This window comes from Chiloscyllium plagiosum, unplaced genomic scaffold (genome assembly GCF_037043375.1).
Source record: "Chiloscyllium plagiosum isolate Xiang-an unplaced genomic scaffold, Cpla_swu_hap1 HiC_scaffold_18, whole genome shotgun sequence".
Lineage (NCBI taxonomy): Eukaryota > Metazoa > Chordata > Chondrichthyes > Orectolobiformes > Hemiscylliidae > Chiloscyllium > Chiloscyllium plagiosum.
Window position 1 is genome coordinate 52,621,951 of NW_028270156.1, and position 20,863 is coordinate 52,642,813.

Genomic DNA, 20,863 nt, shown 5'->3' on the forward strand with positions numbered 1-20,863 from the left:
TGTAAACAATTTAGGACTCTGAGACATGCTGATGTCTAAAATCAAGCCTATATTTCTCCATACATTGTTTCAAAGAAAATTAAAGTTTTACACATTAGGAAAAGGGTAAACTAAATCAGGTGATTAGCTGATTCAGGCTTGTTGCAATAGTAGAATGAGGGAACAGATCAAGGCCAATATGCATTTACAGGAGAATTACAGAAAATGAAAAATATTTGGTCCTGCCTGCAACAAAAAGATCAAAAACACAATGCGAGAAAAATCAAGAGTGTTTGTTCATTTTCATGAATACATGAATTTTGAAGGCTGATCAGCAGAACTATTCACTCAGGGCATTGTGTGAGAAAGGATACTGCTCATTAACGGAATGTATACTCGCAGTCTGTACTCACCCAAGGTAACGTTCTTTGCAGTAGTGTCATTACAGGAGTGGTAGTACCGCACTAACCAGACAATTCCTATGATTGCGTATGCAAATTCTATTAGCACAATTGCTGCAAGAAAAAAACAGCCAAGCAACTCGATTATGTTCTTTTTTCAAAGAGGCATACTTTTACTTATAAGTACATATACAGACAATTTAGTACCGAATTATTTAACTGGAAAAAAAATCAATCACTGCATCTAATTCATACTGTCAATCTGAGGTTACAGCATAATTGTTGAGCATTAGAATAGGTTGCAAAACTAGTCTCTGTTACAAATAACTTGTTTCTGCAGCTATTGCATTGCCATCCCAATCAAACCTTTGAAAATATAATGTTCTTTCCTTTCTCTTTTGTCTATAACACAGAATGCTTAAATCTTTGGTTGAATTTAATGACTAAAAAGGAATGTATTTGAACAATGCACATGAAACAAATCCTGCCAGATATAGTTTACAAGTTTAGAACAGGATGGTTTGAAATACAAAACCAATAAACTTCTCCAAAATACATAGTAAGTCAATCTGTATCTGATAGAACAATGATCATTGATTGGGTTCCTGTGACTGCTCCCTTCATCATTGATCAGGCATGAAACAGTGCCAATAATACCTACAAAGAAGCGATAAGAGATTTGCAAAAGCTTGAGATAACAGTTACTATAGGAACACCATAAATGCATCACAGAATGAACTATATGGTTTAAATAAAAAAGCCAATCACCTTTTGAGGATAATTAGGGGTCCATAATAAGTTAGATCTAACATGTGCCTCTCTACAAAAATACAAAGATTTGGTACTCTACAAAAATAGACCAGTAGGCTTGTTGCGTCCACGAAGGTTTTCAAAATGCAAATCATACCACTCCCACACCTTTTTCCGCAGCCCGATCATTCTTTTCCCTTCATTTAATTGTTTAATATATTTTTAAAGCCATGACTGAACCTATCTGCACCACACTCTCAAACAATGCATTTCGGTTCCTAACCACTGATTCTCTAAAAAGGTCCGTCCTCATGTTGTCCTTGGTTATTTTATCTCTTTAAATTGGTGTCTTTTTATCATCAACCTCCTCATGGACAGGAATGGCTTCTCCCTGTCAATTCCTGATACCATATTCATGATGATTTTGCAGCCGCCTCACATTTTCCCTCACTTAAATAGACTTCTGCAATCCTCTGTTCTCTTTCCCCTCTTATGCTAGTCTAACTTCTCCTTAAACGCATCTATATTATCCACTTCAACCCCTCCTTGTACACATGATCATGGGTTCCGCATTCTCATCACTCTTCGGAGGAAGAACTTTCTTTTGAATTCCCTATTAGACCTTTCAATTACCAAATTAGGTGATGACTTATAGTCATCATTTCCTGCAAGTGAAAACATTCTGTTCTATTAATTCTACCTAAAACTTTTGTAATTTTAAAGACCTCTATTAGGTCAACCTCTGCATTTTTTTCCCTAATCTGTTGTGCATTTTTGATATGTATACACATTTTTATTATCAGCCCCGCAAACTTTCTCTGCATCCTCTCAAATGTCTGTATATCCTTCATACAAAATAGCAGCCTGAACTACAAGAAGTAGTCCATGTGGTTTAGCCAGGTTTTCCTGTGCTTAACACAACCTTCCTACTTGCCAATCATTTTCCCCTAGAAATATACAATGGTTACCCTTGCTTTCTCGCTGGTCTTATTAACCTGTAGTGAAACAGGTTAGAACAGTACAGCACAGAACAGGTGCTTCAGCCCACGATGTTGTGCCGACCATTGATCCTCATGTATGCACCCTCAAATTTCTGTGACCATATGCATGTCCAGCAGTCTCTTAAATGTCCCAATGACCTTGCTTCCACAACTGCTGCTGGGGACGCAATCCATGTTCTCACAACTCTCTGTGTAAAGAACCCGCCTCTGACATCCCCTCTATACTTTCCTCCAACCAGCTTAAAACTATGACCCCTCGTGTTAGCCATTTCTGCCCTGGGAAATAGTCTCTGGTTATCGACTCTATATATGCCTCACATTATCTTGGTATACCTCAATTAGGTCCCCTCTCCTCCTCCTTTTCTCCAATGAAAAAAGTTCGAGCTCAGTTAACCTCTCTTCATAAGATAAGCCCTCCAGTCCAGGCAGCATCCTGGTAAACCTCCTCTGAACCCTCTCCAAAGCATCCACGTCTTTCCTATAATAGGGCAACCAGAACTGGACGCAGTATTCCAAGTGTGGTCTAACCAAAGTTTTATGGAGCTGCAACAAGATCTCCCGACTCTTAAACTCGATCCCCCTGTTAATGAAAGCCAAAACACCATGTGCTTTCTTAATAACCCTGTCCACTTGGGTGGCCATCTTAAGGAATCTATGTACCTGCACACCAAGATCCCTCTGTTCCTCCACACTGCCAAGAATCCTATCCTTAATCCTGTACTCAGCTTTCAAATTCGACCTTCCAAAATGCATCACCTCGCATTTATCCAGGTTGAACTCCATCTGCCACATCTCAGCATCCTGTCAACGTCCCGCTGCAGCCTACAACAGCCCTCTATACTGTCAACGACACCTCCAATCTTTGTGTCGTCTGCAAACTTGCTGACCCATCCTTCAATCCCCTTATCTAAGCCACTAATAAAAATTACAAACAGTAGAGGCCCAAGGACAGAGCCCTGTGGAACACCACTCACCACAGACTTCCAGGCAGAATATTTTCCTTCTACTACCACTCGCTGTCTTCTGTTGGCCAGCCAATTCTGTATACAGACAGCTAAATTCCCCTGTATCCCATTCCTCCTGACCTTCTGAATGAGCCTACAATGGGGAACCTTATCAACTGCCTTGCTGAAGTCCATATACACCACATCCATAGCTCGACCCTCATCAACTTTTCTAGTCACATCCTCAAAGAACTCGATAAGGTGTGTGAGGCATGACCTGCCCCTCACAAAGCCGTGTTGACTGATTTAATCAAACCATGCTCTTCCAGATGAGCGGGAGCAGCGGAGGAAGTGACAAGGACCAGATGGGCAGCCGTGAAGGGAAGCAGTGACCATATGTATCTGCAAGGCAGCTAAACCCGAGACTCTACAACTGTAGTGTCTCCCACCCGCCCTCCTCCTCTAACTCTATAATACTCTATTTTCTCCTTGAGTACAGATTCCAATATTGTGCCTACCAACAATGTTAAGCTGGCTGGACTATAATGCCCTAGGCATGTTCTGTGCCCCTTTGCCAATATAAGATTACGTTAGCTTGCCTTCAGTCCTCTGGAATTGCACCTTCTTTCCTAACAAATTATTAAATCTATGTAGTAATGTCTCTTATCTCTTTCTAATTAATTTATTCAACACTTACAAAAGCTTTTTAAAGCACTTAACTTAGTGCTTAACTCAATGTCATGTCTAACAGTTCTACTTCCCTGCTAAATACCGAAGCAAAACGATTGAGATATGTCTGCTTTTCTTTTTTTTAGGGGGTGTGGGGTGGATGTTAGTAAATTTTTTTAAAATGATGCTTGATTTTGCTGAGTGATGTAACTACTATAAGATCAGCACTAGACTGACAGCGCACTGTTGTTTAATTATAATAATATACTGCACCCACTATCTCAACAGGCACTTTATGCACGTCGCCTCATACTGAGAAGATGAAAGCCAAATATTTCCGTCGACATGAAGGGCAATACAAAAGGACATTCAACTGCAGCAACTCGCAGCCCTGTTAACATTTAATTTTCCTTCAGAAGCTATAGAAGCCCCAAGAACAGATTGTTTTGCTGCATTCTCGGTGCAAGATGCATGATTCAACTGACCTCCACCAATTATATAGCTGGGTTCTTGTACTGCAGGGAAACAGCCTAAGATGAAGGTTCTTTTTTATCTCCCCAAGGATCAAGCCTAAGATATTAAGGGTGCTATCCACTATTGATTACTCAATGTTAACTGGAGCTCAGGGTCATGACAAGCCATCCATTGCACTGAATATATTTCAGATGATGCATTTTCACACTTGTAATGGTTTATCAATCTTAAAATCTGAATTAATGGGGAGAAGTTTTTCTCAGTCTGTGGCGATGAAGAGGCCAATAATGGATATATCTAATGGAATTGAATATTAGGCACTAAATGTTGATGGGTGGCAGGGCTGATACTGCCTATAGCACAAATGCCACAGACAAATTTCAATCTCTAACTGATGAATGGAACAAAATATACCAATGCCTCAATTTTAGTAGTTGGAAACTTAACACTACAGTGAGTTTCATCTACAATGACTGCCATGAAAGAAATCCGAGGACTAAATTTCAAGCTTTGTCCAATTCCATTCAGGTTAATTTACTTGTACACGTTACTGGTGAATATATGCATATGAACAACAATGGCCATGTAACCGAAATGTATAAACATCAGAAACAAACAATTACGAAAAGGCATTCTATTCACTTTGGGAGTCTTAGTCATTCTGTTGTTGTTGATATCACAAAGTATTATAGTTGAAGTTCAAAGACAGCAACTTTTAACACACATGCAAAATCTCACAGTAAATCTCACATCTTACCCATACGGATGTACAGAATGTACTGCATCGAATCTCGTGGCTCTGTGTAAAGGATACTTCCTCGCATACTAAGCCAGATTATAGCAGCCTCAGATATCACACAGGCAATGAGAATGCCCAAGTAACCCCTGCCATGATCAACCAGGTTGAGCGAGCACTGCTCTTGAGGGCTGTATGTTAGGCCAAAGAGAACCACAGAAAGCACTATAAACCTAAAAAAATACAAAACAGGTGCAATGCAATGAGTGCAGTGGGGTTTGTTTCTCTAACAAGTCATAATGTTAATATCAACCATTCTACATTACTGGAGCTTAGCATTTTTTTTAAACCAACCCCAAAATCAGATCAGATCTATGCACTATGATAGTTCCCATAATTTCTTATTCTCTTCTCATGTTAGAAAGTTATTCAAAACAGGGGTGCGCTATAAAGATCCATCAGATCAAAACAATAAGAATCTTGAACAAAACAAATTTGATGCTTAGAGACCACAAGTTAATAATTGAAAACATACCTGACGAACAATTAAAAGTTAGGTTAGATGAGCGACCAAAGGAAATGGGGCGAAAGGGCACTGGACCACTGTCCATGTGGTAAATAATGATCATTTGGCCTGAAAGGCTTGTTTCCACGGAAAATACAAAAGGCATTGTGGCAGAAGGCATAAACTTATAAACACACTGTAGTTTTTACATAAAGCGCAGCAATACTGAATAATACACGCTCACATTGGCCTTTTACCAATGGAATATAATTTTAAATCCAATTCTAAAGATTGTTTGAACACTTTTGTGAAGTTCCAATGCATGATGAGTGTGTCCAATCTCAGTCCAGTGAATATACCTTTTTGACACGTATTGGCTACCTATGAGAAATGCAGCTGAGCATTTCCCATTTAAAGTGGACTGTGATATGACAGAACTGGTGAAGTGCATTATTGCTCTAATCTTACTACTCAACAAATAAATATAAAATATTTCCCCTTTACAAAAATGGCAACTAACTACCTTATCTATATCAGATTTTAAATAAAAAGAGCTTTTAAGCAGGTTTCTTTACTAAATGCAATTATTGGCTTACTGTCAAAAGAGGAATTATTCAATGAAGATACAATGACTGGTTAATATACACAGTTGATAATATGGAATTATAAATGTTTGTCCATTAGTGAGTTTTGAGAAGATTTGTAGCTAAGGTTGAGGTTCTAGATGTAGATTTGCTCGCTGAGCTGGAAGATTCATTTTCAAACGTTTCGTCATATACTAGTTAATATTGTCAGTGAGCCTCCAGATGAAGCACTGGTGGAATGGCCCGCTTTCTGTTTATGTGTTTAGATTTCCTTTGGTTGGTGATGTCATTTCCTGCAGTGACATCATTTCCTGTTCTCTCTCGGGGGTAGTAAATGGGACCCAAATCAATGTTTTTGTTCTTAAGAGTTCCAGTTGGAATGCCACGCTTCTAGGAGTTCTTATGCGGTCTCTGTTTGGCTTGTCCTAGAATGGATGTGTTGTCCTTCCTTATCTATATGTAAGGATACTAGTGAGAGTGGGTCATGTCTTTTTGTGGCTTGTTGATGTTCATGTATCCTGGTGGCTAGTTTTCTGCCTGTTTGTTCAATGCGATGTTTGTTACAGTTCTTGCAAGATATTTTATAAATGACATTAGTTTTGTTTGTTGTCTGTATAGGGTCTTTCAAGTTCATTAGCTGCTGTTTTAGTTTGTTCATGGGCTACCATAATGCCAAGAGGTCTGAGTGGTCTGGAAGTCATTTCTGAGATGTCTTTGATGTAGGGGACAGTGGCTATTTTTCTGGACGTGTTTTGTCTGCTTTTTGGGGTTTGTTGCTGAGAAATCGGCAGACTGTGTTCATTGGGTACCCGTTCTTTTTGAATACACTATATAGGTGATTTTCCTCTGTCCTGCGTAGTTCCTCTACATTGCAGTGTGTGGTGGCTCGTTGAAATAATGTTCTAACGCAGCTTCGTTGTGGGTGTTGGGATGATTGCTACAGGAAAACAACACATACTGACCAAATACTGAACTCCAGAAATAATCATCCCAATACCTACAAATGAAGCTGCATTTGAACATTAATTCAATGAGCCACCACACACTGCAGCACAGAGGAACTACGTGGTGCAGAGGAAAATTACCTATACAGTGTATTCAAAAGAATGGGTACCCAATGAACACAGTCCGCCGATTTCTTAGCAACAAACCCCAAAAAGCAGACGAAACACGTCCAGAAACCCTCGCCACCCTCCCCTACACCAAAGACATCTCAGAAATGACTGCCAAACTACTCAGACCTCTTGGCATCATGGTAGCAATAAATCCACCAACACACTAAAACAGCAGCTAATGAACTTGAAAGACCCTATACACATAACAAAGAAAACGAATGTATTTTACAAAATACTTTGCAAAAACTGTAGCAAACACATTGGACAAACAGGAAGAAAACTAGCCACTAGGATACATGAACATCAACAAGCCACAAAAAGACATGACCCACTCTCACTAGTATCCTTACATATAGATGAGGAAGGACACCACATCCATCCTAGGACAAGTCAAACAGACACATATATGAGAATTCCTAGAAGCATGACATTTCAACCGGAACTCTATCAACAAACACATTGACTTGGATCCCATTTACCACCCCCTGAGAAAAAGAACAGAAAATGACATCACCACAGGAAATGACATCGCCACAGAAATTGATACACCAACCCAAGGAAAACTATATGCATAAACAGAAAGCGGGCCATGCCACCAGCGCTTCATCCAGAGGCTCACTGATGATGTTACCTAGTATGGTGACAAAACATCTGAAAACGAACCTTCCAGCTCAGCGAGCAAGCCTACATCCATGTGTGTAAATCACCTGCAATATGCATGAGCACAAACACAGGTTTCAGGAAAAAAGAGAAAAATAAGCAGATTTCTCTCTTTGAAATTAAAGACTTCTGGTGTTATTCGTGAAGAGAAAAAAGATAATGCACGGAACGTTCTAAAGATTTTTACCCTGGTATTCTGATATGTGGTCAAGTCTCTAATCATGCATGGTTATCTCTGGAATTTTGGCAGACACAGAGTGCTCAGGAAATACTGTCTTGAGAAGTTTCTTCAATCACTTTTCAGAAAACCATATAGGTTCACCCTGAACTCAATGAGAGAGTGTTTCTTCAGAAGGAGTCAAGATTAGCTGGGCAGACGTTCCTTACATGCTTCTTGTTCCCCAGCTAATTTCATATAAGGAAATCTAGTCCTATCATCTAGTTACTGTTCAAACAGCCCAGCAAGAGCCTACAAGCAATCATCGTCAGATAAACCTTGCCTGGTCCTGTCCTGCTAGGAACCTCGTTAACTTGAAGCAGTTTAACATCCTGTGATTGTTAAACCTCTATGGTGTTTTTTTTAAAATTTATTCCTTGATGGGAGGTCATCACGGGCTAGAGCAGCATTTATTGCCCATCCCTTATAACTGATGTCTGGGTTGGAGCATAGTATCAGGAAGAGCATTGTATTGAACTATTTTATACAGTGATCTTATATGCAACTGTATTTACTGGCAAAAAAATCTGAAATGATTGACACCTAGGACTCCTACTTTTTCATGGAGATCCAATCAAGGGAGCTGCTCTCTTCAATGGCTAGAAGGATGAGAATAACCAATCAGGTATAAATGGAATTGACTGAGACAGTGAACAGCAGTTCTGTGGCCATTCTGATCTGCTTGAGAACTCAAGAGGGCATATCAGATGAGTTATATAACACTGCCAGGCTCCAAGGCCATCATTCTCACTGGCATAATATTCTTAAGTCAACACCTTACATTTACGCTTAATGCTGTCTTTGGAGGCAGATCCCCATCTGAGTCACCAACACTCATATATAGCTTCCATCTATTGTCCTATGCCTCACAGATGATGTACACAAATTTCATCCTTCTCTCCTCTCATTATTCTAAACATTTCTATCTCCCTGTTTTTCTCACTGGAAGGGGAGATCACAAAACTTGGAAAGTCAAGGACCTATGCTTGAGACAAAAAAAGGGGGCAGTGGCTCCAATAACTGAAATAAGAATATGAAAACAAAAAACAGCAGTTGAATCTGCTGTCCTATTCAAAATGAGCACGACTGACCTTTGGTTTTAACTCCATTATTCGATCTATATCCTTTAATTTTCTTAAGTCTAAAAAAACTATTGGTCCTAAATATATTCAATGATTGCACAACATCAACTCTAAAGAATACCAAAGATGATAACTCTTGAGCAAATAAATTGCTTCTCATCTCAGCTCTAAATTATCAACACCTTGAACTGAGTGTGTGCCCTTTGCTCTAGATTCTGTAGCCAGAGAATAAAAATACTCAGTATTTACCCTATGAGGCCCTACAGAATGTCATTTGTTTACAGATTTTTAGTCATTACAGAGATCAGTATAACGAATCTTCATTGCATTGTCTCCATGCAAGTATATCTTTCCTTAAATACAGAGTCCAAAATTATATGCATTATTCCTGGTGTGGTCACACCAAAGTTCTGCACAATTCTGGCTAAACATCTTTATTCTTTTATTTTCATCTCCTTGCAATAAAGATTAACAAACTGTTTGTCTTCAGATTGCTTGCTACATCTTAGTTGTGTTTCTGGTACAAGTACGCCCATGCATTTCTAAACATCAATATTTACAAGGTTTATGCATTTTCAAAAATATTCTGCTTTTGTATACTTATGACCTTGAGTGAATAAGTTCACACTTCCCTACCTACACTCCATCAGACACCTTGTTACTCACTTACTCAACCTAGAAATGTAACACTGCAACTTCTGTGTCCGTCTCGCAACTTGCATGCTCACTTAGCTTTTAATGTCAGCAAATTTGGACATGTCAATCAGTAATATAGGCTGTAAATAGCTGTATTACCTGCATGTATCCTTATGGCACTCCAGTAATCACAGACTGCCAATTTGAAAAGGTCCCATTTAATCCTATTTTCTGTTTCCTGCACATTAACCAATCCATGCTAACATCCGCCCTCGGATTCCATGAGTCTATGTTGTGTTGTTGACAGTTTGTGTGGCATTTATTGAAAATCTTCTTAATATTCAAGTATACAGCCTCTACTGAATCACTGGATTGTTATAGCAGAGGAGGTCATTCTGCCCCATCTATCTACACCAGTTTTCCGAATGACTTTTATGAATTAATGTTGTTCTCCTGCCTTTAAACTGGCCCCTATACATTGTTTCTATTCAAATTACCATGCTGTGACACAGGTGGAGACACTTTAGCATAACTAGCACTACTTTGTCCTTCATTTGATTTTAAAAACAGTAACATCATTTCCCAGCAACAAAGGCAAAAGGCCTCAAAGGCAGCATTTGATCCCAACAGATAATTTTCCTTAAATTTTTCCCCATTTTTTTTTCCTGTTGTCTAAACTGTATCTGGCAGCTCCCAAGTACTTCAGTAAGACAATCCTAGAGGTTGAGGGCTGAATTTTCTCAGACCCATGATGGCAGATTTGTAAATGGTGGATGTTCAAAAAATAGGGGTAGCTGCATCAAGATGCATTCCTGTCATCTAAAGGTTTTCCCATGTGTGGTGGGAACTCGGTCACCTGCATCTACCACACAGTCTGCAAGAATTAAGTTGAGTACATACTTTATTAAGTCCAATTTTGCAGCACTGCCAGATTTCACTGCCCTCAGCGCCCTTCACCTTAACACTCTTCTGTAAATATTTAGATGCAAGGATGAAAGGTATGGTTGCCAAGTCTGAGGACACAAAGATAGGGAGGAAAACAAGCTATCCATTGTGAAAAGGTTATAAAAAGGTACAGATAGATTAAATGAGCAGTTAAAGAAGTGGCAAATGGGATATAATGAGAGAACATGTGAAGTTGCTCATTTTGGTACTTTAGCCTTGTATTCGCTCGAATTTAGAAGAGTAGGAGACAAACTGATTGAGACACAGAAAATCCTAAGGAGTCTTCTTGACAGGATAGATGTGAATGTTACCTCAAAGAATCTATAACTAGGGGTCACTATTTAACAATCAAGGGTCACCCATTTAAAACAGAGATTAGTGAAATGTTTTTTCTCAGAGAGTCAAGTCTTTGGAACTCTCCTCCTGAACAGGCGGTGGAGGTAGTATCATTGAGATTTTTAAGATAGAGTCAGATATTTTCTTGTTTAGTAAGGTTATCAAGGAGGCAAGAATGCATATTTGAGGTTTAAATCAGAATTGCTACATCTTTTTGAATGACTTATTCCTGCTCCTAATTACTACATTAGTATGTAAACATATCACTGAGATAGCACTTAGAATTATAGGATGAATACAGTATAGCAATTACTTAATCGATCATTTCCGTGTTGGCTCTCTGCAAGAGCAACAGACATCACCCTCGTTCAAGTTTTTCCCCTTAAACTTGCAATGTTTCAAAGGGGCATGACTGTTATTGTCCAATCAGTTCAATGAGCCAATCAAGCTTCACAGTTGTATTAGATACCACGCCACCCCACAAGGTCATAGTGAAGCTCCCTGAAGGTTCCAGAAATCCACGTCTTCCTGTGGGGCTGCCAAATATCCACACTTACCATGTCTCTGATTGGGCTAGTAACTTCAAGAATCCATCTGCCACTTTAGTTCTGACATTGGAGTTCTAAGCCCATGGGAAGATGTGGTTAAGTCAAAAGCACGTCTAATCTTATTCTCATCCAATATGGTTTCTCTACTAGTGGTCAAGTATGTTAGTACGGAATAATATTTACAGCTCAATCTTTCAAGTCTGTCTTACTTAGTTTTACATCACACATTGCTTTCAGGTCTTGTATTGAGTGAAGTAGAAATACCTAGCCTTTTCTTCATGCAACAACACCAAAATCAACTTTTGAGCAATGGTGTATGAATCATTTCAATGAGAAATTTGTTCATTAAAGGTTGAAGCATTTACACTGCGAAACTGTTGGTTACTCTTTTAACATTTCTTTTGCTTTGCACTGGGAAACTACAGTAATGCTTATATCGAAAAATGTCTCAGACTGCTTAATAAAAGGAGAAGACATCAACCCAGAGCCAGGAAGCAATCAAGTAGAAAAACTATTGCACATATGATTTCCTTTGAAAGCCACTTGCAAGACAGACTAGCAAGGGGATTGGTTATTTTTGAAACAGACGCCCAGACAATAGGGAGTTTAAAGTTACAAAAGGTGATTTCATTCAGTGAAATGTGGGAACAGGGAGTAAACATATCATAGTTAATATGAGCATGATGTAGAAAATAAGAAAAAATCCTTATGAAAACATGCAATAACTATTCATTTAGTCTGACTTAATATTTTCTAGCTGATCTTCCAAGGTGTACACATTTCAGCATATGATGCAGAACCTGTCCAGATAACTTTTGCTTTTTCTAAAAAAAAACTAACAAGAAAATTATTTTCAAATATAAATTATGACCTTGAATTTATATCAACTTAATTACAGTAGCATAGTACTTGCAAAGTACATTTGAAATGTCTTGTTTTAAACAAATGACTAAAATAAACTCAAAATGAACTTGGTAATTTCAAATGCCAAATTCTGAAATAGATCAAATATAATTTCTTCTAATTAATGCACAGACTAAAACTAGCTTGAACAAAAACTGAGACTGTTTCATTAGAGTACTTTGATTAAACAACCAGCAGCCCTGTCGCAATCACTAACATATTGTATACACATAGGCTGTTTCCCCATCCTTACACTACACACCAAATCATTACCAACAATATGTACAGTAAAGAAGCACGATTTGTAAACAAAGCAAATATAGCCCTCTTACAGAAGGCAGAATCCACCAGATAATCTTAAAGTGAATTAAAGCTTTATTTTTGTCATTGTGCACAGTAATTACGAGACATGTTGGATATTTAGCCTTAATGATCTTACTAACATGTACAGCTTAACCTTGTCTGAAGAACCGTACACACATCATGTGTCAAAAAATACAGCTTAGTAACAGCTCAAGCAAAAACATTATTAAACAGGACAAACAATCCAACATGAAGGGAAGAGTTGTTTCTTCATTAGCACATTTATTAACCAGCAACGTGACGGATGGGATAGAAAGCAGTATGTACAGCATAGTTCATGTGAATCAAATGATAGATTAAATGAAACAGAACTGATATAAAATCTATATATTATAAATATAGTATATGTTCTGATCTAACTAGTTCTTCACCATTTTATTGTGATCAGGAGCAATGCTTTAATGTTGTGTCATATGGTAGCTCTTTATGTTCCCCCTCATTTTTTGCATGTCTTTTTACAAGGATATTTTAATGATCTTTTTGATCTTCAAAAGCAACTATGGTTGACAACATCCTGTGGCAATCCAGCAGTATAAAAAGCTATTGTGGGGGAATATGAATGGCAAGAAAATAATGTTGTCATGAGTCACTGAGAAATATTGTGATGTTATATCAACAAGATGAGGAACACAAAGACTTGCTCTTTTTAATGATTAACCATTGCGGATTTTTTATTTAAATATTAAGAAGTAAATACACCTTTTGTTCATATACTTTGCAAAACACCAAAGATGCCAGCTTGTGTTATTTCATGTAGATCCTGGGTGTTTTTTTTTTAGTGAAATTAGAGTCCCAAATTTTAAAACATATAGTTTCCATAATTTGGGCTATTTAGAAGGATCTCTACAATTCAAAGGAATTTCTTAGATATGATATATATCTAAACAACAATTAAGTTGCTTGGATGACTGTAGTAGACCATCTAAAATGATGACAAACTTTTAAGTATGAAGATTTAGATAGAGTTCGAGTACGCATACCAAAACACAAAAACAATTCTGACAAACTTAATCATATATGCAAACAAAAAAATGCAAAAGCTGTACAGAAAAAAAAAGTGTAGAAATAGGCTTCTGAGAAGTGAAACTTTTAAGTTTTTATTCTGTGTGTCCTCAATGATCTGCATGGCACTTCAATAGCCTGAAGCCAACTGAGTTCTACTCATACCCATCCCTCACTTTGTATTCTCCTCTCCACAACAACTCAACTAGTGCCCACTCCCACCGAACCTCAGCATACTGGCAGAATATAAAGTTATCTGTCTAGTGATGAGGTCATGATTGAAAACATTTTTCATAGAATCCTTACAGTGCGGACACAGGCCATTTGGCCTAACAAGTCCACACCAACCCTCCAAAGAGTATCCCACCCAAACCCATTCCTCTACATTTACTCCTGACTAATGCACCTAATCTACACAGCCCTGATCAGTATGGGGCAATTTTGCTTGGCCCATTCACCTAACCTGCACATCTTTGAATTGTGGGAGGAAACCAGAGGACCCAGAGAAAACCCATGCAGAGTAGGTGCAAACTTCGCACAGGCAGTTGCCCGAGGCTGGAATCGAACCTGTAAGGCAGCAGTGCTAACCACTGAGCTAGGTAAAAACAATGACTGCAGATGATGGAAACCAGGTTCTGGATCAGTGGTGCTGGAAGAGCACAGCAATTCAGGCAGCATCCGACAAGAGGCAAGATCAACGTTTCGGGCAAAAGCCCTTCATCAGGACTGAGCTACCAAGCTGCCCCATGTTTGTATCAATACTTTCATTGATACAAACATGTTCAATAGATCGAAATATCTTCAAGTAATCCCTCATGAAAATAAACAGTTCAATTAATTGATCAATTCCTTATATAAACTAACATTTCCAATCTATGTGTTGAAGCTGTCAATCAAAATATTCACTTGACAGACACACTATGGTGTACATTGTGTTTGGAAAATTAGTCATGCACCACAAATCCAATAACTCTGGATATCAACTGGAATGTTGAGATAACTGTCACTTTTTTTAAATTCCTCATATTTTCTAGATAGCTCTTTATTAGCTTTGGTAGTTCCTTGATAGCTATGGTATTACCAATCATCATCCAAGTCATGAGCAAAAGAGATAGAAGGTGCAAGCAACACTGCAATTAAGCAGCACTTGCTCAACAATAATCTGCTTAGTTCCTCATCTCATTGCAGTGTTGTGGACCAGACCAAACCCCCTAAAACATATTATGATAGTCTAGACCCTATTGTTTTCTTATTTTAAAGGCAAATGTAAGGCGTTGCATTCCAGGTGCAATTTGATTGATCACAATTAAATTAGAGTAAAAACGAAAAACTGGTTTAACTGTAACTATCAAAATGCTGAACAAAATAATATTAACTACTAATACATAATTGTATTATCTAGTAACATCCATAAACACATCCTTGGCAAAGGCAAATTCAGTAAAAAAAGATTGTCGCCCATGCAATTCTAGCAATAGGAACAGAACCCCAGATTTTAGCTGTAACAGAAAGAGGAATAAGCTCAAGATTCTAGCAACTACTGAAAGCTAAAACTAAAAATCCTGATTCTGCGGGAATTGGACCCCACCCATTCAGGTTGCTTCTATTGTTCTAACTTTTAAAAAGCCTTACAAGCTATTTACCCTATTGATTTTGAGCAGACTGCTTACCACCTCTGTCTCAACTTTTCTTCATTAAAATAAACAACAGGAGAAAATAGACCTCTTAAAGCCATAACATTGTCAAAAGAGCCTTGGTTCAATAATGAACAAAAGAACCAAACCCCACTGCCCTTGACGTCAAGACAGTGTTTGAGGTAGCATGACATCAAGAAGCTCTAGCAAAGTTGAAGTCAACGAGAATCAGGGGAAAACTCTCAACTGGTTGGAATCATATCTAATACGTTTAGGATTTTTAGATGTTCAATAATCTTAGCCCTAGGAATTTGCAGGCTCAATCTAGATGCAACCACCTCCAGCTGTTTAATCATTGACCTTCCCTCCATTATAAAGGTCAAGTGAGATGTTGGCTGATGACTGCAATGTTTCTGTACCATTTGTAACTTCTCAGATGCTGATGCAGGCATGATGACATGCAACATGACCTGGACAATATCCAGTCTGGGACTAATGTGTGCCAAGCAACATTTGCCCTACATAAGCACCAGACAGAGAGAATACAACCATCTTTCCTTAAAGTTCAATGCAATTACACTTGCTGCATCCCTCATATCAACATCTAGAGAGACTGTTTACCATTGATCAGAACTGAACTGGGTCAGGCATAGAAATCATCTAGCCCTAATAGTAGGTCAGAGGCTGTGAAAGCTGCAGAGTTTAACTCACCTGCTTAACAATATATGTCCACCAATAGTAATGCAAAGGTCAGGAGTTTGATGGAATATTCTCCACTTGCCAGAATGGATGTGGCTCCAACAACACAAGAAGCTCAACACCATACTGGTCAGAGCAGCTAGTTTGATTAACACACCATCAACCAACTTCAACATTCACTACCTTCAGCACTGACTCACCACTGCAGAACTGTATACCATTTACATGACTCAGCACTGCTTGTCAAGGCTTCTTGAATAGCACTTTTCAAACCAGAACCTCTACCAACTAGAAGGGTAGCACATGTACAGATTCACCAAGCCACATGTCATCACAACTATATTACTGTTAATTCAGTGTCGCTGGGTCAACATCCTGGAACTCCCTACAGAACAGCATTGTGGGTGACCTAAACTCCAAAGATTGGAGCAGTTCAAGGTGGCAAATCACCATCAGCTTCAAGGGCAGTTAGGGATAAACTCAGCAATAAATATTAGCTGAGTATGTGACCCACATCTCATGAATGAAGGTTTTAAGCACAAGCATACCTACTTTTCACAATTCAAAAGGGTGCCTTATTTCCCCTAAAAGGTTTTACAACAATCGCAAGTTTGTCTCCAGCAAATGGTGCCTTCCCTCCATGAGGAGACAACTTATTTTCCTTAAGGTGTCCCAGGACCAGATCCAAATGGCAGAGGGCACCTTATCTCTTCAAAAGGGTATTCTAGCTATTCAAAAGAAATCCACTGAGAACAGATCTACTTTTACCTGACCTAATCTCCAGATTTCAGGTTTCATACTCCAGGGACTCCAAAATATACTTCATTGGAGGCAGCTGACCATTAAACAGCCACTTACTCCAGGAACTGCAAATGTATGACTATGAGCCAACCTCAGCGCTGACCCTATGAAAATAAGATCATGGATTCTGGCCCATCTTTGCCCTCTGCTCTCCCACTTCAGAGGCAACATTGGAAGTCAATGGCAATATCTTTTTCTTCATGTAGCCTACCATGCTCTACAATGTTGTTCCACTTAGCCCCCACCCCGTACCAGTCACCATCCTTGCCCCCAAACTCTACACATGTATCTGCTTTCTTCCCACCCCGGCCTTAGCTTCTCCACCCCTTTTGTTAGCAACCTCTTCCCCTACAAGCAATCTGTGCACCCTCATCAACAATTAGACCCCAGACTATATTCGCTCCAGACCTCAGACTGATTTTGACGAGTAGCGACAAGACACGATTAACCAATACCCATTTGACTTTACTGACTGCTGATGCTAGCCCGACAGAACTGACCATTCCTCATTCCATGGACTGTAGTTGATCACATGCCTGAGGAACTTGAGCAGACAGAAGAATGTGGCCAAGCCCCTGGACTGTGGGGAGTGTGCCCTTGACTGACTATTGAGTGACGCTTTTGTCAGACAGTGCCACTCATTAACTGGATTGGGAAATAACTTCCAACAGCTTCTGACATGACTATTTGTTTGAATAAATCTTCAATGTGTTTGACATGCAGGAAACGGGCACATACTGTAGTCATTAGACTGCAATGCAAGTCTGTACTGCGTAAGTTGCCTGCAAGTGGATCAGACGAGTGCCATAATGGTTATGAAGAGTTGGTAAATGTCAGATGCCAATGTCAATGGACATGTGGTGCATGCAGTGGTTCCTGTGAAATATGCCCTGAGATGTTGTTTAGTGCTGAGCTGCATGGAGGCTGGGTGCAGGCAGAAGTGATCTGAAGTCATCTTTTCACCCTGATTTCCATATTGATAATTTGAGATGTCTCATCCATTCAACATATTTGGTAAACTAGGAAGCTGAATATTAATGAGGCAGGCTGCAGCATTAATAAGATGCTTAAAAGCCATAAACTCACTTAAATTGTCACTGCCTGGTGAGATACAGAAAGACACTTATGATGTCGAAACGGGTTTTGCCCAGACTTCTTATCCGATATTGCCACAAGCCTCGCCGTAGTCAAAATTGATCAGGCAGTTGTAAGGTTCCAGTCGAAAGAGTTTATAATTTAGACAAAATAGAAGTGTTCTTTATCTCAAAACTCTTACAATTTACCACTGTGGAGGAATGTTATCCATGATCTTAGTGAATAATGGAGCAGACTTGAAAGAACAAATTGCCTAATCTTAACACTCAGTCCCTTGTCTGCAAGCTGCATTTCAGTCATTTATTTATTATTTAGAACTTCTGTGCATACAAATACTATATAAATAAGTAACACAAAACTAACAGCATGTTACTGACAGAATTTGTATCTTTCATCAGCAGCATCCGACGCCTGTGTTCTCTCTCACCCTCAGGTAATTTGTCCCACACTAAATAATCGCCATCAGCAGCTTTATGAATTTAAAGATGAAGATTATTTATTCGCTACACATTTGCCCTGGTTATTAAAGAAAACACAAAAGCTCACTCTCTCAACTACCCACATCATAACAGACAAAACAAAAAGTAGACAGACTGAGAAAAGAAAGCAATACAGTTACAAAAGATACTCTGTCTCAGCATCCCTTTAATAACAGGACTTCACCCTCTTTGTTGAATTGTTGATTTAGTTGGAGCAAACATCTTGAGAAGCAGCTATCACAGTAAACTGCGAGGGCTCTTGCAGTTGACTTATCAGAAGATTGAGTCAAAGAGTGTGGTACTGGAAAAGAAGAATCAATATTTCGGGCATAAGCCCTTCATCAGGAAGACAGCCTCATTCCTGATGGAGGGCTTATGCCCAAAACATCAATTCTCCTGCTCCTCAGATGCTGCCTGACTGGCTGTGCTTTTCCAGCATCACATTCTTTGACTTTGATCTCCAGCATCTGCAATCTTCACTTTCTCCTTACCAGAAAATTGAAATTGGAACAGCCTGGAGGAGATTGTTCTTCCACATTCAAGGCATTACTATTCATTACCTCAATTGCTTAGTTTACTGCAGCTATTCTGATGGCCCCTGTGTGGAGTGCCTAGTGGAGTTATGTCTGTAAAACACCCATAGTTGTATTTGAAAGCGGGGGAGAAAGATGGCTGCTTTATGCAAGTGACCTTGTAACATGTGCTGAATCATTTTGCGACTAAGGGCAACAGATAACTCAACAGTATCCTATGGTTTAGTTTTTCACACCGTAATGTTCAAGAAAGTTAATGTCTTTGTATTTGGAGAAAAAGCCATCATGGTATGATGAAACATACATGGGTTTCATTTATATTTAACTCAGACACATTGAATTTCATGTCTGAATTACCCTTTTGAACTTCTTTCAGGAAAAAGCATTCAGTCATCATCATTCTGGAATATATCCGTTTTTTTCAACTTGAGGCAGGTTTTAATCTACAAAGCTCGGACTTTTTTGAGCTCGGACTTTTTTCATTGGAGAAGAGGAGGAGAAGAGGGGAGCTAATTGAGGTATACAAGGTAATGAGAGGCATAGATAGAGTCGATAGCCAGAGACTATTTCCCAGGGCAGAAATGACTAACACGAGGGGTCATAGTTTTAAGCTGGTTGGAGGAAAGTATAGAGGGGATGTCAGAGGCGGGTTCTTTACACAGAGAGTTGAGAGAGCATGGAATGCGTTGCCAGCAGCAGTTGTGGAGGCAGGGTCATTGGGGACATTTAAGAGACTCCTCGACATACATATGGTCACAGAAATTTGAGGGTGCATACATGAGGATCAGTGATCGGCACAACATCGTGGGCTGAAGGGCCTGTTCTGTGCTGTACTGTTCTATGTTCTGTTCTATGTTCTGTTCTATGTTCTAAAGGGAAGTCAGTTGATTATTATTGGACTACATTTTGCAGCCTTTTGCAATTGCTTTCTTTTCAAAATATAGCTTTAATGATGGGTAGTATTTTCATGGCTGAACTGGTCATGAGAAGTAGCAGAAAGACAGCTACTGGTTCTGAACGCATAATACTAGCCTCTCATCAAGCTTTATTGGATTATTGTTGCCAACCTTCAATCCTGATACAGAAACCCAATTTTCCAAACAATACTAAGATTAAAATCTTGATTGTCAGCCTTTCACATGCTAAAAATCACAAAAAATGTTAGATCATTAATTTAATATAGTCCTTGATACCGATAACTGGTATTGGAGATAGGCAATATTCATTAATTAACATGAAAATCTAAAATTTCAGTAAAAACTGGCAGTGTATTCATTGCTTCATAAAGAAGTCAAACTTCTAGAAAGGGTGTTAAACCAAAATATTGTGTCAATATTCAAGATGAATGTGAAAAATTCTGTCAACAATTTAAAAAGCAGCAAGTTCTCTCATTATAAATGGCCAAAAGATGTCAAAGACAGGTCCTGAATATTCAGCAGTTCATAATAGTTAGGAAAGACAGGAAGCTAGGAAAAGGTGGAGGAATAGCTCTGTTAACTAAGGATGGCATTAGCACAAAAAAGAAATGGTCATTGTTTTGGAGTTTAAGGGGTAGAATTAATGACCTGACAGTAAAGGCATCTCTAGGTTGCAGTGGGATTAAAAGGATTGAATTTCACATTCATTTTACGGGCGAGATGAGTGTATTGAAACTTATGATTTAAAATTTAGGGAAGTGTGAAGGCATGAAGACAAAACTAGCTAAAGTGAACTGGGAAACTGGATTAAGGAATAGATCGGTAGTGATACACACAGATATTTAATAAAATAGT

General features: G+C 38.8%; 1 protein-coding gene across 8 annotated transcripts in view; it reads right to left on the reverse strand.

The window, feature by feature from the left end:
• Positions 1-20,863, reverse strand: part of dagla (diacylglycerol lipase, alpha) — a 329,798-nt gene that overhangs the window by 119,918 nt on the left and 189,017 nt on the right. For all 8 annotated transcript variants that reach the window (XM_087996619.1, XM_087996615.1, XM_087996617.1 and 5 more), the window contains 2 exons: positions 4,976-5,187; positions 393-494 (listed from right to left, as the gene is read on the reverse strand). In XM_087996619.1, coding sequence (XP_087852745.1) covers positions 393-494; positions 4,976-5,187 — 314 coding nt within the window. The remainder of the gene's footprint in view (positions 1-392; positions 495-4,975; positions 5,188-20,863) is intronic.